Here is a 25239-nt window from a genome sequence, read left to right as displayed (position 1 = left end):
GAACCAAATTAAAAAACATGCTGTTAACTCGGCTCTGGCAGAGCTGCGATGCATTATATGTAAATAGTTCAGCATTCAGATTTAGCTTGCCTAAAGTACAATATAGAATCAATGCACAGTAGTTGCTATTCGAATTGCAGTACTAAAAAGTATGAATGAAATAGTCAAATAATGTTAGAATACACTTTTACAGTAAAGAACATTTTCTTCAGTGGTCAATGGTTGAAACTGAAAATACTTTGTTTTAAATGCATGTGTACAAATAACAATAAATTCATATACCTACCTATAAATAGTACATGAATATGTATAAAACATATACATAAATGTGTGTATGTATGTGTATATATATAGATAGATAGATATAGATATATATACAGAGAGAGAGAGAGAGAGAGAGATAGAGATAGAGAGAGAGAGAGAGAGAGAGAGAGAGAGAGAGAGAGAGATAGTGATTTCATGAAATTTGCCATTGAAAGGTCATTTCAGAAATACAAAATATATCTTTTGCCATATCAAAAGTATATTATTTCTACAAAAAAAAAAAAAACAATCAAACCTGAAGAGTACTTTGCAAATATAGTAAAATAACAGGTCTACAGAGCTGGCTCAGCAGTTAAGAGCACTGAGTGCTCTTCCAGAGGTCATGAGTTCAAATCCCAGCAACCACATGGTGGCTCACAACCATCTTTAATGGGATCTGATGCCCTCTTCTGGTGTGTCTGAAGACAGCTACAGTGTACTCATATAAAACAGATAAATAAATCTTTAAAACAAAACAAAACTCTTGGCCTCTTGCCCTCCTACTCTCTTGGTCTCTTGCCCTTGCTCTCTGCCCCCACATCCCTCCTCTCCCCATTCCCTGCCACCACCCCCACCTCACTCCACATGCTCATGGCCGGCCTCTACTTCTCTACTCCTCTCTCTCTCTGCCCCTACCCTCTTAACTCCCCCATGCCCTGAATAAACTGTATTCTGTACAAAAAAAGAAAAATAGCAAAATTAAATTAAAAAATAACAAAAATGAATCAATTAAATCCATTAAAGGAGTAAGTTTTCTTGTAAACCATAAAGTATCTCAAAAAATAGTGTGTTTAGCCTTTGAAAATTATACAGATTTGACTAAAGATCCTGGTGTATATTTTCCTTTATATTAAGGTGAGCTTTATCACATCAAATATAAGTCAGCTAACTAACAACAAAGCCAAATAAGAAAAAAATTCCAAAAATTACATGGTTCAATGTAAACATAAAGGTAGCTATACTGTTTGAGTTTTCTCCCTTCAACGCTGAAATTTTCATGTAGCAATGTGTAATCAGAATGACAGCAAACCACTGTCAATTTAGTAGGGGTAGAAAACCTCTGCCTTCAAATTCATTTAATTCTGTCAAGAGACTTCCATATTGGTTTCTTGTTTACCATAATGGATCTCTCATGTCTAATGAATAGTTCAGTACTGAGATACACGTGCAAAATATGTGTGTGGGGGGGTGTGTACCTAAATTGGTAATATGATTGCACGGAGGCAAGAATGTAAAAAGCTGAGGTTTTGTAAACTTTCATGCAAACAATTAAGTTCATTGTGTTGGTGTCTGGGAAATGTCTCTACTTACAGATTTGGAAGTTGCAGAAATATACTGGACAACCATCTCACGCTTGGTGGTAAAATCCTTATCTCGCAAAGGAGCCTTCTTTTCTTCATTAAGGTTCATATCCTCCTGTTCAAAAGACATGTACTGTGAGGATGGATGGATTACTGTTTAATTACTTCATAAGTGATTAATGCAATTAATATTTAACGACAACATTTTAGATAGTTCATTATTTCACACTTGCAATACCATTAAATTGTATGTATTTCACACATATTTGTGACATTATTTCTATTTAGCTAAATACTGAAAAGAAAAAAAATAATTTTAAGCTAGGCTACAGAACACTTTGGTAGTTTATAACACATAGGTATTATACAGTTCTTGCAAAGCTATTCATTTTTCTCAGCAAACACACACACACACACAAATTACTATTTAGCCCATGCTTCCAAGTACTACTGTTATCCATGAAAACAAATGACTTTTAATAGAATATATATAACATCTATATATATATATATTTGTAAATATATATAATTTTACCCAAAAAAGGTCACAGAAAGTTGCTATATATTACTAAGAAAAAAAGGTAATATGGCTGAATATGTATGTGTCTCTGTGTGTGTGTGTGTGTGTGTGTGTGTGTGTGTGTGTCTGTGTGTGTGTCTGTGTGTGTGTGTGTGTGTGTGTACACAGTGAGAGAGAGGCAGAGACAGAGAGATGGTGGAGGGAAGAATGAGAGTTATGAAAATCAGAAAAATCTAACAGCCAAAGAACAGTTAAAAGATTTTCGTGGTCCACTGTCATTTTTGGCTGCCAAATGTCACTTAGGCATGCCTTCTACAGTTTAATGCATCCACACATTATCAGTTTCACATAAAAATGAGTTTATAAAAACTGTGTTTGTCTACATCAATTATATATAACTTCAGTACAGACCTGTGGCTTAGGCTTCACCAATGAAAGGCATTTATAAAAGGTATAGACTCAGAAATAAACTATGCGAAGAAATATGTCTTGAACAGGCCATCCATCCTGTTGGTATGGGGAGGGGAGGGCAACAGAGATGATGTAGATAAGATAAGGAACCAATGGCAGCAGCCACATTTTTTTTTTTTTTTTTTTTTTTTTTTTTTTTTTACTTAGACAGACCAATTGGTTCTGGAGTGGCAACAGCTCCTTAATCGAACTATATTTCACAATGCGGCTCTGCAAGCAATTCCTATAAAGCCATCTGGAGCCTGTTGCTGCAACCTTCTTGATTGAAGAGCAAACTAATCTCTCTTAATACTTAATCTATGTTTAAAAGTCCAGAACAGATATTCTTATGCTCAAAACGGTAAAATACTGAAGCATTTCAACTGTCAAGTTAAAGAGGATGGTAGCTGGATTGAGGAAAATTACCTTAAGAACATATTTTTTGAAAGCAAATACTTTTTCTTGAAATCTGAATTCTCTCAGGCCAAAATGTACCCCAGATTCAATTTATGGTCAGGTAACATCACTTAGAATCTATTTCTCCCACTCTCAAATATTCTGAGGCTTCACCTTCATCTCGAAATAGCATACATCTATTCACTTTGACCTTGGATTTTATGATGTGCTTACATGTGATATGTCATTTCATGCTACCCACAGTGTTTTACATGATGCTGTTTTCTCTTCCACTTCTCAGTCAATGATGTGCTGCCTTCCACTAAATCGACTTTGGCTTATTACATACACACTTTAAAACAGTGCTCACCTAGTAAGCCTGCTATAAGATTTCCAACAATGCCCCACTGTTAAATGCAAACCTTCATCCTGTTCTTCCATATTACTTCTATCAATACTTTGTCATAGATCTATTTCTCTATACATTTTTGTCAGTACTTGTTTTTTTTTTTTTTTAAGGTTTGATAGTGTGATCAAGATCCCACTAGTTACAATTAGCATAAAGTACATGTAAAACAAGATGCAACCTGGAAATAGTCAAAGTTTTCTTGGTGTGTAAAGATTTTTTTTTTTACAATGAGCACTTTTATGCAAAAAAATGCTTAAAATCTGTACATTTATCTTTGTTTCTTAAAATAAAGCTGTTAAAAAATAAAATAAAATGAATTTTAAGAAAAAAAATAAAACCCCACAGTTTTATTTTGTAAAAAAAAAAGTTAATTAATAAAAATAATATTGCCTCCTGTGGGGGGAAAAAAAAAATATCTCTCTAAAACTCTAAGGAAGTGGTTCTCAACCTTTCTAACACCACAAAAGTTTAATACACTTCCTAACATTGTGGTGACCCCCAACTATAAAATGATTTCATTGCTACTTCATAACTACAATTTTGCTGTTGTTATAAATCATAATGTAAATATCTCATAGGCAGGATATCTGATATATAACCCCCAAAAGGGTCACAACTCAGAAGTTCAGAAATGCTTCTCTAAGACAACCAAAAGCAGAAATTGACTCTGCAATCCAAAAAAAAAAAAAAACAAAGATCCTAGTTCCTGGAATACAGTAAACACCCACTAAATATTTTTTATCAACAATAGTGTGAATTTATTCTTTCTGAACATATTTTTTGCAAGTTACATTCTAAGTAATCATCAGTATACAAAGGTACAAAACCATACTATTCTATAGTGAAAAATGTATAGTATTATGAATATACTTTAGTCAGTACTTGATTTTTTAAAGGTTTGATGGTATGCAAAAAGGCTTTTAAAATGTGTACATGTATCTGTTTTTTAATAAAGTTGTTTAATTTTTAAAAATAAAGGAAAGAAGGATTTTATTTATCATTAAAACTGTTTTAAGAAAATGGATGCATCTAGAGAATATCATCCTGAATGAGGTAACCCAGTCACAAAAGAACAGACATAATATGCAGTAACTAAATATTTTTGAGCCTTCTTTCTTGGTATTAAAGAAACAAACTTTGGGAACCTTCCTTTAAATATTGTAAATTGCCTCAGAATCCTTAGCATTTTTTCACTTACAAAATGGCCACTTACATTACTTAGAAATGGGTAACATTCATATGAACAGAAGAGTCTATAATGATTCATTTTATTCCTATAGAAATAAAAACATACTCCTAATTATGCAGCTGATACTTCCAAATCATTAACTTCAGATTCATAATACAATAATAAAACTAAATAGAGCAACACTCGTAACTCAATATTAAAAACTAAGCAACATAATTGAATATGAAACTACTTCTAAACAGTTTTTTCTATGGTAAAGACACAAAACGAGTTTTAAGCATATTTCATATTTCCTTAATGTGTCCACGTTATATGACGAATGTAGTGTATAAAAATGATGCTGAAGCCTAAATAACTAAATAAACTTCCAATAGTTTTCAATTAAACCATAATTATAAACATCATCTCTTTCTCATTTTCACATCTCATATAGTTATGTCTTTCTAGAAACAGTTCTTTATTTCATGGAATGTTGTTTTGTGTGTGTGTGTGTGTGTGTGTGTGTGTGCATTCGTTTCATTTAATTGCTGAGGCTTAAATGCAGATACTCAGACACATTCAGCACATGCTATAACACTGACTTAAACATAAAACTAAAGTTATTAAGAAGGAACTATGTAAGAATGAGAAATATAGTTATAAAACAATCATGATGATGACCCTCACTTTATGTGCATATTATCTTATACAAAATTAGACAATGGTAGTAAACATCCACCTCAAATTAGCAGGCCATATAAATCCTAGGAGCCAGAGCTGGAAGACATTGTAGTGTCCTTTAGTGTTCTCAATAATCACAATCACAGGATCTCAATCCTGTACCTTAGCTATAGTTTATAAATTTAAGGGTACATGTTTATGAGCCTCTTTTAGATTTTCACTAATACTAATTTTTAAAAGGCCCCACTGCAGCTAGGAAACACTTTGTAAATGCAGCTGAAGCAATACATGCAAACATATAAATAAATAAAATGCTTCCTTGTCAGAAAACACTGTTAGAAGACACACAGAAATCTTTGTAGTAATTGTGCTTAAGAAAGTATTAGGAAAATGACTGAACTATGTGAGGATCACTACATAGCCAGATGAAATACCTGTCTTATGAAATAGCTTATAATATTATTAACTAGAATGTTTTAATAAAAATTTAATATATGTAAGTCATTTTTCTTTGAGTCAGTAATAGTACAATTTAACAGGGAAAACATATTGCCACAATAAAGTCTGTACTTAGAAAGATGCTTTCCGGAAATACCACAAATAGGAAAGATTCCTGAACAAATTTACATGTGAGAAACTCAAACAGCATTCATTGCTGGAAGTATTTTAAACCAAAGTTCACACCTTAGGTGATATCTCACACCTCTAAACTGTAGAAGCTGCAGAAGAAGGATCACAAGTTCAAGGCCACCCTCAGGTACATGATGAGTTCCCAATTAGTCTGGGCAATAAAGTGAGACAATCTCAAAAATATATGAAAAGCAAAAACATGAAAGAATTTACACAATTTTGAAACGGGGTAGAGACCAAATATGAAAATATTTTCTTCCTAATCATACTAAGGAATGCATGTTTCCCCTTTTGGTTCTGAGAATTTTTAATATATATTATATATTTATAATATATATTAAATAATATATGTGCATAATGATGTTTATTTGTTATGTGAAACTATATATGCAACTGTCTTCAATAATAAAAGGACTGATAAATGTAGGAAAAATTAGAGCAGGCAAAAATTCTATGAAAACTTGAAAAATACATTTTAGAAAGAAAGAATATAATTTTCTCCCTACAAACACATGTCTGGTTATTGCAAGAAAAAGGATTTTAAAACAGCTAAAAATTCAATATGGTTTAGACATTTTTACCTTCATTTTTATTGAATATTCTCTGCATTTGCATTTCAGATGTTATCCCCTTTCCCACAATACCATCCTCACTCCCCCTCCCAGTGCCTCCATGAAAGTGCTCCCTCTCCCAACCACCCTCTTCCACCTCAGCACCTTGGCATTCGCCTACACTGGGAAAATGAGCCTTCACTGGACCAAAGACCTCTCTCTCCTCCCATTGATGTCAGAGAATGCTGTCCTCTGCTATATATGCAACTGGAGCCATGGGTCTTTCCATGCGAACTCACTGGTTCGTGGGAACTATAGTGGGTTTGGATAGTTGATAATTTTGTTCTTCCCTTGGGGTTGCAGACCCTTTCAGCTCCTTCAGTCCTTTCTCTAACTCCTGCATTGGGGTCCCTGTGTTCAGTCTGATGGTTAGCTGTAAGCATCCTCCTCTGTATCAGTATGGCTCTGGCAGAGCCTCTAAGGAGGCATCCATATCAGGTTTCTGCTGTGTGTGTGTGGCATCAGCAATAGTGCTTGGATTCGGTGGCTGCATATGGGATGGATCCCTAGGTGAGGCAGTCTCTGGGTGGCCTTTTCTCCAATCCCTGCTTCTCTATTTCTCCCATTATTTCTTCCCATGAGTGTCTTGTTCTCCCTTCTAAGAAGGACTAAGTCATCTACATTCTGACACTCCTTATCTTTGAGCTTCATATTTTCTGTGAATTGTTTCTTGGGTATACCGAGCCTTTTGGGCTAGGATGTGCTTATCAGGGAGTACATACTATGAGTGTTCTTTTATAACTGGGTTACCTCACTCAGGATGGTAGCTTCAAGTTCCATCCATTTGCCTAGGAATTTCATGAACGCACTTTTTAAAATAGGTGAGTAGTACTCCATTGTGTAAATGTACCACATTTTCTGTATCCATTCCTCTGTTGAAGGACATCTGGGTTCTTTCCAGCTTCTAGCTATTATAAATAAGATTGCTATGGACATTTTGGAACATGTGTCCTTATTAGATTTTGGTGTATTTGGGGTATGTGTCCAGAGTAGTATAGCTGGGTCCTTAGGTAGTACTATGTCAAATTTTCTGAGGAACTAACAGACTAATTTGCAGAGTGGTTGTACCAGCTTACAATCTCACCAACATTGGAGGGATATTCCTCTTTCACTATATCTTCACCATCATCTGCTGTCACCTGAGCTTTTTTGATCTTGGCCAATCTGACTGTTGTGAGGTAGAATCTCAGGGTTGTTTTGATTTGCATTTTTCTTCGGACTAGTGATGTTGAGCTTTAGGTGCTTCTCAGCTATTTGATAATCCTCATTTGAGAATTCTTTATTTAGCTCTGTACCCCATTTTTAATAGGATTATTTGATTCTCTATATATACATACATATACATATATTTGGATATTAGCCCTCTATCAGATATAGGATTGGTAAAGATCTTTTCCCAATTTGTTGGTTGTCATTTTGTTCTTTTAAAAGGTGTTTCGTTAGAATGCAACTTCATTTTAAAGAATTCCATGAGGAATGACACATATCTGCTGAACTTCAATATCACTGTTCTGCTTGAATTACTGCTAATTCTTTCTTCTGGGTGCTAGATATTGTCTGAAGTAAACATCTATGAGGATGAGGATCTATTTATCTATGATATAGAAGAGAAACTGAAGAGTCCATGTCTCTAATAGCATTAACTAAAGACTCCTTCATTAAAGTGCATTTTTAAAACATTAATGTAAAACCATCAAAATATAATACATCATATTATTTGGACAACTGGCTATTATCAAAGAGGAAGGGAATTTACTGGTGAACCTTGTTTTTATGTGGGGTTTTTGTACTGTATTCTATGCATGTGAGTGTTTTTGCCAGAATATACTTCTGTGTATCACATGTGTGCCTGGTGCCTTCAGACATCAGAAAAGGATTTTAGTTCCCTTGAGTAAAGTGTTATAGATTGCTATAGACCATCATATAGGTGCTAGGAACTGAAACCAGGTCCTCAGGAAGAGCACCCTGTGCTCTTAACCACTGAGCCATCTTTTCAGCTCTGGATTTCAGTTCCTTTGTCAGCTCTTTATTTTGGCTATGATATATCAAGACAAATATCAAATATAATGTGACCTTGCAGGTAATCTGCCTAATTTTTGCCTATTTTAAAGAGGACCATAAAAAATAAGGGCACAAGTCAGCACCCAAGCAAAGTAATCATGAAAGCAAGTATTTTTTGTATGAAAAAATAAATTCCTTGGAAAATCTCATTCATTCAAGTTATTCTCAATATTAACTGTCTTCATCTTATGATATACACATTAATATATTGATATAAACTCACAGTTTATATTGAAGTTACTTACAGAAATGTTTATTCATATAGACTACACATACAAATGAATTCATACACGTACATGTATTTCCATACATGCTATTTCCCATATGAGGAAAAAATGAAAAAGCTTAGACACAATCCTGAGATGACAATGCTTTATTTCTAATATGTAAGAGCAATAAGTATTTCAGGCTTTGCTTACTGGTCTGTATCTTTCTTTTTATTATTTTCTGGATTGCTTTGTTTCAGTTTGGTTTAATTTGGCTTGGTTTGGAATAAGTTTTAAAAGCAGGACCTGTGCATCCTGAGGTAGACTTGACTTTTCTCTATAGGCCAGATTAGCCTACATCAACTTTTGTTTTTGGGGTTTTTGTTGTTGTTGTTTGTTTTTTGCTGCAGTACAAAGAAGACACAGGACATGAATTTAAAAATAGACATTGGTCTATCCAACAAAATCTCATTTGTAGACAATTAAATTTGTACAATGGCCATGTGCCTTAAAATTGATCTTCTCTTTAACCATTTAAATAATAAAGCATGGGATCAGTGAAGTGGCTTTCCTGGGGACTGCACTTGTCACAAAAGCCTGGTGACTGGAATGGACCCCAAAACTCATAGTGGGTACACAGAGAAAAACAACTCTTGTAAGTTGTCACCTGACCTCCACATATGCACTGCTGCATGCATGCATTCTATCTGCATGCATACAAACACAAACACACAGCTACACATCAATAATAACAATAAATAAAATATAAAACATAAAGCAAGTATTGTTAGCTTGCAGGCCATAAAAACTGCAGTCCTTCTGTGGGGACTAGTACCCTTGATATGTCTATGTCTTATGCAACAACAAAGTATCTAGCATTCTGGAGAGAGCTGTCAAAGCATGACTGAAAACTTCTTTCTGTTATTTGTTCTTTTCACAATACCACCTTATGTCACCCTATCACAACATAACTTCTTGATGTTTGGGCTTTTCTTTTATGTATTTGCCCCTCCCTTCCTCCCTTTCTCCTTTCTTTTCCTCCATCCCCCTCCCCCCTCTCTCCCTAATTTAAAATAGTGCCTAGGATATAGGTGCCCTTGGACTTTGCTGAATTACAAATTATGAAAATGGACTGCCAGAAAAACAAAACAACAAACAACAAACAGCAACAACAACAAAAAAAGGAAGACCAATAATTCAGAAGTGAACACTGGCTTTTCACATTTTATTTACATCTTCATCTGCATGTTTCCTGAGCTACCATGAGTGACTCCGGCTCCGGGATTTATATCCCCTCTAAAGCCACTGATCCACAGCAATATTAGAACTACAGAAGCTCTTTTACCTTTACCTGTCTCCCTGACTAAACACTGTTCTCTTTAAGGGGAGGCGCTGCATTTATTGCTAAGCCTGCAGCCCATAGCATACTATCTAGCACATAACACAGACCAATTAATAATGGCTAAAATGTACTCACAATAAAAATGAACAAAACCCCTTAAAACAAAAGTGGTATTTTCAAGGCATCTCTACATGCAGACTTAGAATAGAAACAGCAGGTTGTGAACGAACGTGTATCCCAGGGAAGTGAATTTGCAAACCTAGTTCTTTAATTTTTTTTTTCCTCCTTCAAGGTCTGTCTTCCTTCCTGTTGCTGTGTAAAACTTTTATGATAAAAATAATGGGAAAATGTTAATGGATCCAAATCCAGATTATTTTTTATGTATTTACTGAGTATATGTTGCTGCTTTTTTCACGTTTCCCAGATGTTTCTTAGTGGAAAAATAACAATGTATTAGCTACAAAAGATCCTGGCATTGAGCAGGGTCTAAAATATGGATTGAGGATGTAGAAAATTTAAATGTAACTAGTAAGAATTTGACTGCCTAAACAATTTCTTAGAAGCTAATTATTTCTGACAACACTCCTTGGCTTTTTATAGATGTGAAAGCCTAGTTTACGAATAAAATATTTCATGGTAACTTAACTTAATTAAACTTACTTATGCTGAAAGCACTCAAAGATTCTCAGCCAAGCTAACCAACTTCTAAAAACCTGGTGCTGAGTGAGAAAAAAATCCCTTAATAGCAGTCAAGGGAATACAATATGCTTAGGTGACAGTAGAGCACCTTGTGGCCAGAGGCCACTCTTCTTTGTAAATTAATGAAGAAAAATGGTATAGAACAAGATTAAGAGCTTTAGGATGGCCTGTGAGAATTCTAACAGGTGGAATACAAAATCAATAATTAAACACTTATTACATATAAATATGGCATCATTAAATTATGCCAAAGATGCAAAGCATATCTACATAATTTAAATATAATGTTTTGTAAGAATATGTGTTCTGTGAAAGAATCACCTAAGAATTTCATATGTGAGACCTTTAAATCTGTCAGCAATAACACTGGTACTAATATTTAGAAAGTCTATGTTTGGTATGTCAAATATCCGAATGTTTATAATATGAAAAGGGATTTATTGATGCACAGAGTAGATGTAAGAGTCAAGAAAACACTCATAATCTAAAGTAAAGGTGAGCCACTGTTTTTATACAGGATGTAGCCCTGCTGGCTGGCCTTTAACTTCCTATATAGCCCAGGCTGCTCTCATACTCACAAAGATCTACCTACCTTGGCCTCCTCCTACTAAACGCATGTACTATCGTACCACCTACTTCTTTTTATTAACTTCCTTCCCACGTAAGAGCTTCCATTCATTTAAAAATAAATCAAGTGTTATATCATGGGGTTAATTAGTGAATGATTATAATAAAATAGCTAATGCTTATAAAAAGTTTTTTTTTCTTTTGTAATAGCTAATGTTTTTAAAAAGTCTTTTTTCTGTTGTAATTTTAAACTTAATATTCTACTGGCTATTATAGTAAGAAATACTGTTGGTACTTTTAATCCTCGAGCAGGAAGAGCATCAACTATCAGAATGAGATAGAATAAATTTGAACAGACCTATCCATTGTTGTTTTTCACTGTAAGTTTCATGAAAACATATTTCTCAAAAATGTTAAATAATCCATTGTATTAGAAATTATGAAGTAATGTATTTGCTGTTAAGCATCTAAGGCAATGAAAGTGTGTGAATGATGCTATTTGATACAATGGTATAAAAACATTTTACACTTGGGGTATATCACCCTAAAATCCAAACATACCATTAGTCTACACAGATTACACAGTTATATGATAGTTCTGAACACTGCAAATACTGGTTAACAGAAACAGCAGAATAGAGTTAACATCAAGAGACTCTAAAAAGATCATCTTAGCAGCCATCAAATAGCACAATGATTTTTTACAATATTTGTAATGAGGATACTCACAATAGTGACAATACAAAGAAATTTCATATCTGAAAATTCAGTCCCTTTTCCCAATCAACAATAATGATGTTACTACCAGCTTTCAGTTATAAGACTGTTGGCCTTTGGTGAGGTTCTATAAGAGTAACTACAGATAAGATAAGAAATGCTCTATCTCAGACTCCTTACCTAATTCCTAATGATTATCATAAAGGCTATTCTTGTCGTGGTTGTACTACTATTTCAAATTAATATATGTTCACTTATAAGTGATAATCATGCATATGTTATAGTTTTGCTGTTAACAGTCATTAAGACAGTATAACAAGGCAATAAACCGATAAGAAATGTTGGCAACTGAACAATTGTCAGGATTTATCTGATAAAGAAAAATAAGACATACTATAAAGATATGTACTTAGCAAATACAACATAATGCTCTTAAAAATGAATACACTGTTTAGTGACTAGGTCTAGGTCATTAGTATGTACTGTTTAAGATAATGTTGTACAGAAAGTACTTTTTTATTAAACCTTCATATTGTCAATACATCATTAATTATAGTTACTACTTTATACAATAGATCTCTACAACTTATGCTCCATAACTAAGCAAATATTATAATAATCTGGTTATTTCCCTATTCTTCCAACTACACCAGCCCCTGTTATAGCTAATTTTTAATTATCAATTTGTTACGATGTAGAGTCTCCTGGAAAGAACCTCTGTTGATGTATTGACTCTATAGGACTTGCTTGTAACCATATCTGAAAAAATCATCTTGACATCGGGCAGCACAATTGCTTTATAGTGAAAAAATGGGGGGCAGAGTCTGAGGACGTAAAAAGGAGTGAAAACTACTTGTGTATACGAATAAAAGAATCTAAACATGAAAAACAAAATACCATCCATGTTAGCAAGAAGCAAAAACATCCAATTAGTGAAGAATCTAAAAGCAAGACACATGTGGTGGTGGAGACCCATAAATGTTCCCTTCTGATCCTTTCATTTTACTCAGTATTAAGCAACAAATTCATTGGGAAAGAGTTCTAGGGAAGAGTTCTAACATCTCTGCAGCAAAGAGATGAAATAGTCACCAAAACGCTTAGGTGTAAGAACAGTAGAGACACTTAAATTAAGTAAAGCAGAGGTTCATGTTTTTCCAATCATATATTTATTCACATTACATTCTGGTTATTGCCCCCTCCCCATCTCTGTCTTAACCTGTGAGTTATAACTCTTTGGGGGGTTGCATATCAGATATCTTGCATATGAGATATTTACATTATGATTTATAACAATATAAAATTAGTTATGAAGTAGCAATGAAATAATTTTATTGTTGGGGGTCACCACAACGTGAGGAACTGCATTAGAAGGTTGCAGCATTAGAGAGGTTAAGAACTACCAGTCTAAAGACATCAAGACCTGCGTGTTACTTTGGAAAAGAAATCTGTCTCAGAATTATTAGGAATATACTGGATATGAACAGGCTCTTATCTGAAGGGAAATGGAGGAGCAATGGATCTGAGGGAAAGGAGTGGTGGGGAAGGGACTGGTAGGAATGGAGAGAGAGAAAGCTGCATTTTGTATGTATTATTTGAGAAGAGAATAAAAATAGATGGATAGATATAGATATGCATGCACGCGCACATGCGTGCGCACGTGTGCACACACACACACACACACACACACACACACACATACACACACCATAGCCAGCTGGCAAAGGCTATAAAATGGGTAGTAGAGTAGTTAGTAGTTAGAAAGCAATCTTACAGCCATGAGAAATAACTACTGGAAGGATTGTTTAAGCAGGGAATAAAAGCAGCTAGTAGATGAGTAAGGACAAAGATACAGAAACTGAAACAATATGATCAGACTACAACTAAGATTTACATGAGAAAACATATGGAGTACAACATGGCACCATAGTGATGAATTTAAAAGATTATGGGTATGGCAAGGGCACTGAACCTAAAAGACTCTGTCAATGCTGCAAGAAGTACTAGCCAAGCTGATCAGCAACTTAAAGATATAAACATAACTGGTGAGTGAGAAGAAAATTGAGAAGGTCAGAAATGTTATTAACAGAATAATCTCAAGAACCATTTCAGGTTTTGTTCTTATTGTCATCATTATTGGCAATTAAGACAGGACAGTGGGGGAGGAAACTGATTGAGAATATTAATAATGCAAGATGGAATCGGGCATGTTTGACAAAGGAAGGGGTGCTACAAACGTTTTTTAATTCTTTATATAAAATGTATGTTGATACATAAGATTAGATTGTTAAATTAACAAATCAAACTTTGAGATCTTTAACAGACATCTAGTCAAGCCAACCAATGTGATATTACCAAAAGTTTCCTTTATCCCTTTTCCAGATTAAAAAAAATAAACTTTGAATAATCCAAATATTATACTTATTATTTTAGAAATAATTTAGAGTGCACAAAAAGAAACATAAACACACTACAAAATGTAAACTGTATGACTGTTGCTAAGGACTAAGGTTAGGGTTTAATTCCTTGGTTCCAATTGCCATTTTGTTGTTTGTTTTAAACTGTACCTTCCCAACTGTATTTCATATACTCAACAGACTTGTAGACTTAGACTTACTTTGCTTGGGACCAGCAACAATGAAAATTAGTTAATTGAAAAATTGATATGTTATGCTACAAACTACAAAATACTAGAGAACAAAGAGAAATAAATCTGTCCCTAATTTTAGGCTCTATGATTAGGACAGGCATTCTAACAAGCAAACAAACAAAAAACCCAAATATTCTTGGAAATACTATTATTCTCTAAATGAGATTTAAGTCTGTTGTTTACATGATATAAACACACCCTACAAACATTCCTATTTAAAATGCAGCATTATTCTGGACACCTGTTGTTTAAAATGACAAAGAAGTTAAAGGTCGAACTCACCATCATTTTCTCAAATAGGTCCAGAACTTCCTTTTCAGACAAAATCACAGATCGGTCATCATGTAATATCTGAGCTGATGGAACTTCACCCATTGCAACTTGAGAATCAGTAGGATGTTGAATAAGAGGTTTCTCTCTTTTGATGGCAGATTTTCTGAAACTTGTAATTCGGTCACGCTAAAAACAGAGAAAGAAAAAAAAAAGAAAGCCCTAAGAAAAGGATCAGGAGCCATGAACAAGAAGAATGAAAACATCAAAATGGCATTTAGTATAATGTATATTATTATTATCTCTTGACAAAATGTTATTGTAAGCAGCAAGCACCAGTTAGAGATTGAACTATTTTGCAACCTTGAAGTAGCTCTTGGGCTTCAGAAGTCTTTGAGGGTAAGAAAACTTAGTCACTTGTCATTTCTTCTTTTGCAAAGGAAGTAAGTGAAGAGACACTTTGGATCAAAATCTTGTGGTGGATGTTTTGGGAAGAATGAGGCTTTGGTGCCAACTTCAGTGCTATGAAAGGATGAATGGAAGTGGCTCTAATGATAGAAAACTCAAAGGGAAACTTAGGGTGATGTTTTTTCTTCTGCCCACTTCACAAACTGTCACAAATATATATGAATAAATCTCATTTTAGCAGTTGACTAAACTAAATACCATGCAGTCTGAAGACAGACAAAGTGAGCTTAAATCCAAACTGAAAAACCACTAACTTACAATCAGTCAGGGAGGGGGGATGGGACTGGTGGAAAGGGGATAACACCTGAATTATAAATACAGAGAATATCCAATAAAAAAAAATAGAATCAGTCAGGGAAGGAAGTTACGTCCTCTCTCACTGTTTCCTCTTCTTAAACTGTACGTCACTGTGACAAATACACTGGTGGGTGTTGATTCTATTAATTACCATAATTATCATATTCCTTGTCTTTTTCTTTCCTCAGTAATTGGCACCAGTAGGAAGTAAAACAAAGCTAAAGCACTCATTCAATTTGTTGAAGATATAAACACATATTATCTTTCTGCTTAAGGTATTATTCAACGAACTCACTACTTTATGGGCATTTTCTTTAAACTATTGATAACATGTACAATCTCTAACAATTAGCTTGCTCTTTCATATCAAGTGAGTCAAGGATGTTAGCTGCTTGTTAACAGGTCATCTGAATTAAAAACCACCAAGTATTTGATATCAAACATTAGTAATATTTATAAAACTGAGGACAACTCAGTTTTATTCAAGTGTCTGTTAGGAAGCACGTGCAATATCATGAGGTCACAATAAGCAAAGAGATATGTTAGCTATGAAGACAGGGAATGTACACCGACATGTTACCACTATCCTTTCAAATAACCTTAATATGTAAGCATTCCAGACATTATTACAGTTGATGTAAAATTTTGTTGACCCCCCTAAGATAACATAGTCTTTATTTTATTGGTTGAAATAATAGATGCTTTTTAAAATATGCAGTTTTAAGCAGCTTACTTAGGATTACAAAAATTATTTGAGTACATGGTTGCTAACAGAGAGATTATAGAAACCACAATATTTTAGAGCTGGGAAGAAAAATAAAATGCCATGCAAACCAACTCCCTCAATTCAAAGAACAGGTGACTCACTTAAATACACGAGTCCCTGGTTCTGATCTTGGCGGTCACATTACAATTATCTCTTTAAAATTGTTTGAACTGTATTATTAAATGCTGTGTTAACTCTTTGAGCAAAGTTAAGTTGGTTTAGATAAGTGATCCCTTCACACAACTCCAGAAAAAACAATTTTAGTAATCCCAAATAAACTGAGTGAAATATTACTTAAAGATATGGTGGACATGAAAGCATTTAAATATGCATTCGCCTATTAAATTAACATATCTCTGCTCCATTTACTTCACACTTAAAAGTATTTATATAGTAAAAGCATTCATACTATCAGCATTAGTAACATACAATCTTGAGCTTTTTACACCCTGCATTTTAATGCAAAAAATGGCTTTTCATTTCAGCTATATTCTGGTAAGAAAATGAAGTTAAATTACATACCTTCATTTCCTTAGAACATTAATATGAATTTACATTTTTTGTAGATAGGCAAGTTTATATAAAAAAAAACTGAAACTTTCAAAATATCATTCAGGAAAGTTTAAGTATTTAAATCATAGCTTGTAAATTTTAATAAGAATTACTATGGTAGTCTGAGTTCAAAAATATATAAGCTTTTAAGATTCAACAGTACATAATTCATTTGTAAACAAAATCTTATAATATCAGAATTTAATATGCTTTCAATATATTTAGCTATCAATAGATAAAACAGCCATGGTTTTCCAGTGTATGCACCAAATTTTAAAGTAATTTTGTTATATATTACAATGATCAATAAAAACATAGCTGACCCAACTATTTGGGTAAGTTTGGGGCAGTTGTTTCCTTTTATTGAGGTGGGTAGTGCACTGCATAGCTGGATAAACTAGAACTCCCTAAATACACTATGCTGACCTCCAACTCCATGCAATCCTCCTTCTCCAGTCTCTGGAGGGTTACAGTTACAGGTATGCACCACTCTGCTGGCCACAATTGCCTTTGTTAACATATCAAAGGGAAAATTGCTCTATTGGCAATGATCCTATTCTGTATTATTTTCTAAACATGTGGTTACTTTATGTGTTGCATATATCAATGCTTTAATGTCCACTTTTTAAATAAAAAGGCATCATGCATAAGCAATGCAATAACATGCTGCTCACACCACCTTACCACATCATCTGCCAAAGTTTTTATTTGAATGTTCTATTAAAACCAAAAGGAAACAAACAAAAGAAAACACTAGTCAGATAAGAGAAATGCATAAATCAAACAAGGCCACAATAATTAAAGGAATTCAATGATTTTCATCTTTGATCAAATGTAAATCGTCAAAAAATAAAATTCAACATACAAATAATACATCCATTAAAATTTTAAAATATGGTAGAAATTACAAATGAAGGTTTGGTTGGGGGGTTACCTATTTGATTTTAAATATGAACACTAAGTTCCAACTTTGACAACTATGCCAGATAGTACCACAACAGTGTTTAAATACTACTAAGTAGTAAGTAAAGTGCTGTTCCCTCACAGTCTTTGAAAAGCTTTTATAATAAATAATGTCTTAAAGATCATGAAATTAACAAAAACACAGTAGCTACTTCAACGTATAGCATACATTACTAAATGTGTAAAATATTAAAATGTAACAAAACTAAACTTCAATAAATGAACTTCAGGATCAGAAGATAATTCAAAATCTTACAAGAGCATGCAATCAATATAAACTCAAAATTTCACTGTATAAGTACAGGCTCACATTTCTTCATGATGGTGTTATGTTTCTAGAACTGCATAAGAAATGGCATCATTGTGTAAACATCACAGAGTACATTCAAGCAAACTAGGATGACACACAGAAAATATCCTCTTGCAAAGATACCATCACATATGCAGTCCCATCTCTGGCCCATTTTGGCTCAGAATCCTCCTACATGACAGGATGCTAAAAATGTCCTTTAAGACATATCTTTTTAAAAGAACCACTCCACAATTGTTACAAATTGAATAACCCTTCTGACTTGTTTCACATTCTTGTTTTTTTTTTTTTAGAAACCAAATAAAGTGTATCTCACATAGTTATAGGTATTGGCACAAATTGTTACTAAGTAAAATACACTTCTTTTTCACCACACAGGATTACATTGTAAGTTTTCAGTAAGTCAAAACTGCTTGGTCTCACAATCTCAGGAAATTGCCTTCAATTACTACTATCTACTCTGTGCTATTAAAAACCATCCAAACCTAGAAGAACTTCGGCAAATGCACTAGTGCATATATAGATCTTTTTGTATGTTGAATGCTTCAATTCCCTCAGGAATCTAAACTTCTCTGGTAGTAAGTCATCATAAAACCCAATAAATCTTTATTGCCTTGGGGGGGAAAAAGAGGAGCTTAGAAGGTGGCTTAGTAGGGAAAGTGCTCACTGAATAAACATGAAAACCTGAGTTTGAAATTCTACAACCCACCTTAATCCAGGTGCGATACTGTGCATCTATAATCCCATTACTCCAACATTATGAGAGGCTGTGACAAGAGAACCTAAGAGAGCTAGTGGGTTAACTGTCTATGCAAAAAGGAACAACAAAGAGGCCCTGGCTCAAACAAAATAAGGAGGTAAGTACCAAGAAACACCCAAAGTTGTCCTCTGACCTCCACTCACCCACAAACATGCTCTGGCATGCAAGTAAATACACCACACACACAGAAAAACACAAACACACACACTCACACACACACACACACAGACACACACAGACACACACACACACACACACACACACACACACACACACACAAATATATATATCACACAAAAGCACAAAAGTTTAAAAGAGGGTTATTTAAACCAAAGCTAAAGCAATCTTTGAATGTAAATACAGAGAATATCCAATAACAAAAACATAAAAAATCAATTCACCACAGAACTTTCTCCTCCAACTCTTTTCTATTGTGTTTTCTGGTGAATTATAGCATACACAATGATAGATGTGGTTTCTTGTAAAGTACAATTACATACCTGAAATGACCCTGCTAATATCCAACACAAGCCTATCTATCTGTGTTTTTAGATAGATTACATAACTCTTTAAGCAACTTCTACTTTCCTTTGCTTCTATTCCTTTGGGTTCATACAGTTCTGATTAGAAACATCTATATTTTCAAATCAAGAATATAAATTAGAAGAAAAAAATATTTGCTTTAGTTAAATTCCTATGTTATAGTACAGATATGCCAGAAATGTTTCAACACTGTATCTCAATTGAACACATATGGACAATCAGTGAAAGCAAGTACATGAAAATAGAAAAGCTAGCTATCTTTTCCCTTGATTTTACAGGAAGAGTCTGGAATCTTCTTACATATCTCTATTTTGAATTAACAATAGGCCACATAATATGGACAACTAGAGTTGTGTGAAATCTAAGCAAAACAGCTCATTTTACAAATAAGAGTATACTATTTATGCTAATGGTACCTCTGCAATCCATTGTCTATGCTGAAGAATTATACATTAAGTCACTCTTCATTTCCAATAGCCTAGCAACTGACTGGTCAGTAACAACACACACACACACACACACACACACACACACACACACACACCTGCACACAGGCAAGATCACACACAGCAAACCTCTTATTTAAGCCACCATCCTTTCTTACCTAGATTTCATTTGTAACCTCCTACCTTGTATCTCTTATTCTCCTTTTGTTCTCTTACAGTGAATTTTGAAAAGGGCAGACAACTTTATACTGTGAAAACCAAAGTCATGTCACTACCCAGCTCAAACCTGCAATGACTCTATTTTCCCTTCCAATGCAACCCAAAGTCATTACAATGACTAGAAGATCCCTGACCTCATCTTTTACTGCTTCCCCTTCATTCAACTCGCTCTATTCATTCTAACCACCTCAGTGCTCCCAAGAAAAGCAATCACGCACATGAATTCTCTCTTCCCCCTACCTGCATTGTTCATTTCTAGTGTTGGTACAACTTGCCCCTTCATCCTCCTAGCAATATTTTATTGTCAGTGAATCTTGCTCTGGTAACACTATTCTAGTAATAACATAAGCCTAATCCACACATTCCCTTGTTCTTCTTTCTTCAGATAATATTTAATATAACAACAATCTATACACTAGCTAATGTTATTCATTGTCTGTTACCTTTTTTTTTTTATAGTGCTGTGGATGTAACCGAAGGCTCAGCACATGTTAAGCAACCACTCTTGCATTCAGCTACAGGCCCAACCATTTACTATCTTTTTCAACCTAGTATATATAATATGAACTGTATAGGGATAGATACTCTTTTCTGAATGATTGTAGGCTTCTGAAGTCTAAAACAATGCTTGGTACACTAAAGTTTAATAATATATATGAATGACTCTCATACTCCCTTTCATAAATATTTAATGTGTCTTGATCCTGAAAGGACTAATAACCCAAAGGTATTCAGGCTCTATATGACTTGGCCTCAGGCTACCTTCCACTGCTTTCTTCCTAATCTTTGTACTACATGAAGCAAAACATTACTTAGTGTATGTCATATGATGTCCTGTTAGTACTTTTGAAGATCCCCTGACCTGGGATGTTCATTTTAGTAGATTTATTTCTATTTCTAGAACATCTCTTAAATTTAAAATTTGACTATTGGCAAATCAAATGTGGAGCTCAGTTTGAAAATAAAACTGGATAATGATTGTGCTCTACTTTACTCTCAATTTTTTTCTCTAACAGTTATTTTCTAGAATGATAGAGCACCCCCAGGGCACAAAGCAAATTATATTCACATAAAAAATTATCCCAATTACTTATGATAGAGAGCCATAAAAAATTCCACTCTTGATTTTTTTGATTTATAAATGGCATTCTACCATAGAACATACATTCTATATAAATGTGAACATTTACTATAATACAGCTATTTTTCAAATACATTTCTCTCACAAACATATTTGCTTTCAGGAGCAAGAGAGATTGCTCAGTGGGTAAGAGCACATACTGTTCTTGTAGAAGACCCAAGTGTAGCACCCAGCACCCACATCAGTCAGGTGGCTCTAACCACCTGGAACTGTAGAAAATCCAATACGCTTTCTAGCCCTGAAGAGGCCTGTACAAAATGTTTCAGATACTCATGTAGACACATACATACACATGTAAACAAATTTTTTAAATATATTTAAAATTCTAATTTCAAAAATACCACATTTCATAAACATGTCAACTACATCTAAAACCTTTCTTTAAAATTGTTCTGAGAGAAAAACAAGATAACTATGTTACATTGAAAAGTTAAAACTTTTGTACGTACAAAGTTACTGAGTTTCAGAAAGTGTGATTTTTTTATCCACAGTATACTACAAATGTATTAATATTGTAGTATAAGTTCCAACTAAGTGATCATCAATAGAAAACAAATGCTTTCTGCCATGGGACTGAACCTCAGTCAAAACTGAATATACATAGTAACAAAAAGAAACCAAATGGGAAGAAGTTCCAAAAAATATAAAGAACTGCTTTAGGGCAAGAGCAAGTCAGACGTGTTCATATGACCTGATTTTTAAAACACATTTGAAAATGGCTGTGTTAAAGATGACTTTCAGGACTGCATTATAGCACAATGGTAGAACATTCACTAAACATGGACACAAGGCCATGAATTAGACCCTCAGCACAGAAAAACATTATTTTTAAATCAATAGATAAGATATCATTTCCTTTCCATATGTTCTTCACAAAAAAGTACTCAAATCATTTATAAATTTTATTTATATAGATGTAGATATATTTCCTCAAACCACAAAGAAGCAAACATGGATCTTACTCCTCCATACAAACTATAGAGCTATACATGGACTTGGAAAAAACATTAAAAGGGATAAGACAAAAATAACCCCCAAAATTGGAATCACAGCCTTGAATTAAAAGCACTAATTAAAGTCATTTTGGTAAGTTTTTATTATGCAAATCTAATGATAATGGTCATTACAATAGGGGCATATTACATCAATAAGTATAGTGACCATATATTTTCATTAAGCACAACTCTGAAGAAGCAATCAAACTATGCATTACTCAAGCAATCAGTGTTTATTAAACTTCATTTATGAACATCTATATTAAATATAGCAGTGTAGTATTTTATAGCATAATATAATTATAAAAGTATTGCTCTAGAGTCTCAACCCCTTAAGAATAAGAGAAATGGCTGAGTTACTATAAACTCTAATGCTGAAGTTCTGATTACAATGCAAAAGGTCATTATGGCAAGAAAATTAAGTTTTAATTTTCTCAATCAGGCAGAAATTAACAAAAGCAACAAGATGTAAAGAGTCAACTCTCTCATGGCTAATGTTACATGAAAATACAGTGCTTTATAAGCATTGTGCAATTAGTTTAGTACCACAGAAATTGGACAACTAAATTAGATATAATTCAGAAGTCTCGTTGTCAACTCAAAAAAACTCATTCACTGTATTTAGCAATGCTCTTCTCTTTTAAAGAAGATCAGTAAGTTGGCCATTACTAAAAAAAATGCATGATCAAATATTCCTCCAGCTTTAAGTATCTTGCTCTCCAAAGTACCAGGGCAATGAGACACAGAAAGATACATTCATTTCAATATAATAAATATTTACACCTACTATATAAATACTAGTTAATTAGATTGACCAACCAACCACCAAAAAAAAAAAAAAAAAAAAAATGAGGAAGAGAGGATATTTCCTGAGTTCTGAAGAAACAGTACCCTAATAAAACCTCCTCCCCACCTCTACCTTTCAAGTTAAAAATACCTTGAGGAAAGAGAACAAGGGAGTCCACAGCCATCAGGCCAGGCTGAATTCCTCTACATGGCACATCTGCTTAATACCTAGTCAGATTGGGGGCAGTCTTACAAGGAAGTGGTTCTGCTTTTCAACATTTAAGAACTAATACTTAAATGAACTTCCAAAGCTAGTGAAACCAATCAAAACAATTCCGGGTTATTTGAATACCTAGTAATAAAAAAAAAATCAACGTTCTAAGCAGTCCTTGAAATCCTTCATAGAGGTATTATGAGTTTAGTAGCTCTCTGTACTATTTATTTCACCAAGAAAATTATCTATAATCTGATTTTTAGAAGCTAATTCAATGTAGAGATTTGCTTTTAGGATGACAGAAAAATTTTAGCTTTCAACATCATGGAAATGTTTACTACCTGTATTTAAAATTATCCTTGGTCATTCTTTCATCTCTTTTCTAACATGAGTCATTTTCCAACAGGAAAACATCATTTTAGGCAAGATTGTCCTCCATCACAATTAGTATTTATGAATAGATGCTAGGTGAACTTGCAACATGCTAAATACTGCAACTTTGAAATGGTCCTGCTTTCAAAGGCCAATACCCTAAAAGATAAGATGATGATACTGACATTAAGCTCCAATTATCTGCCTTACTTTTCTGGTTAACACCTGTAACTGTCCATTTCTTCACTTAAGTAAGAAAATAAGTTTATAATTTTGTTGACAGTAACCACACCATCTCAGAAATATTGTCAAGTTGAAGCATCAAACTTTAAGCCACTAGAGTTTTTGCTATTACAAGTCTAAATTCTTTCTGCCATTGTTCTGACAAAAAAATAAATAAATAAAACATTCTTTCTGGGATCTTCTCAAGCTGTTCTTTCGACATAAAAAGAATAAAATATTCATATATAAGAGATCAAATATAACATCAAAGTCCAGGACTTCTGTTTTCTTTCTGAAGCAAAAGACAGTTACTATATTAAATTAGTTTTCTAACTCTATCCTAACAACTATGAGCTCAATACAAAAAGAACTGTACTACCATAAATATGAATGTCAGAAAAGGCAACTAAGGTATGAAAATCCAACAGTCTCTTCTGTTTAATAGGCATGACACACCTCAGGAATTGTTTGGAAAATGTTCGTTCACCACTTTGGAATTCAACAAAAGTTCCTAAGAATAAATTAGTAAAAGCCAGATTATATCTGAATTAAGCAAAGCAATCACAGGAATAATCAAGTTTTTGTAGTAAGAGCTTCTACAGGTATAGACAGCACATTTCCAACTGGGATATAAAAATGAACAGTGCATAATTTGTTTTCCTTCTTGGCCTATGAATTAAAATAAACAATAGAAATAGAAAAGCTAGCCTTACATAAATACAGATATTTCAATATTTCAGTGAAGTAGTTAGTGGATTAGATCCATTTGGGTCGATGAGTTAACCAAATGGAGATCAATGTTTAATAAATAAAATTCTGTCATCTATGTTAAACAAAGGATGAGTGCATGAATTAAGCAAGCATTAAGTGAGTACCCATTATTAAACAGCCAGCAGTTTATGGTAACTGAAAGTTAGAAAACATGATTTTCCTTTATGGCATGTGTAATCTAACCACATAAAAGCAAGTCAAGGTAGAGGCTGAGCAACTGGTGAGTGGGAGACCTAGGCTGCAGGGGAGCAGAGAGATCTCTGCGGAGTGCACACGGAAAGTGCACACCCTGCCTTGCCCTGCCCTGCCTTGCCCAATCCAGCAACTGGGAACAGAAAATTAGAACTTCTGTTTCCACCCAGAGGCGACTTCAGGATGCAGAGCAGAGCCTGGCCCATCTTCCACCCGGAACTGCGGCTCATAGAGGCTGAGCAAC

The 25239-nt window shown here is 34.0% G+C and overlaps 1 protein-coding gene across 1 annotated transcript in view; it reads right to left on the bottom strand.

Annotated features, from left to right (window-relative positions):
* DIAPH2 (diaphanous related formin 2) overlaps positions 1-25239 on the bottom strand; it is a gene marked incomplete at its 5' end in the record, with an annotated part of 690195 nt that overhangs the window by 620857 nt on the left and 44099 nt on the right. Inside the window, 3 exons of the mRNA XM_080910844.1 lie at positions 1615-1719; positions 14991-15167; positions 17746-17778. Of these exons, the coding sequence (XP_080766970.1) occupies positions 1615-1719; positions 14991-15167; positions 17746-17778 (315 nt within the window). The remainder of the gene's footprint in view (positions 1-1614; positions 1720-14990; positions 15168-17745; positions 17779-25239) is intronic.

This window comes from Micromys minutus (assembly GCF_963924665.1).
Source record: "Micromys minutus genome assembly, chromosome: X".
Classification (NCBI taxonomy): domain Eukaryota; kingdom Metazoa; phylum Chordata; class Mammalia; order Rodentia; family Muridae; genus Micromys; species Micromys minutus.
This window is presented reverse-complemented; position numbering and strand designations above follow the sequence as displayed.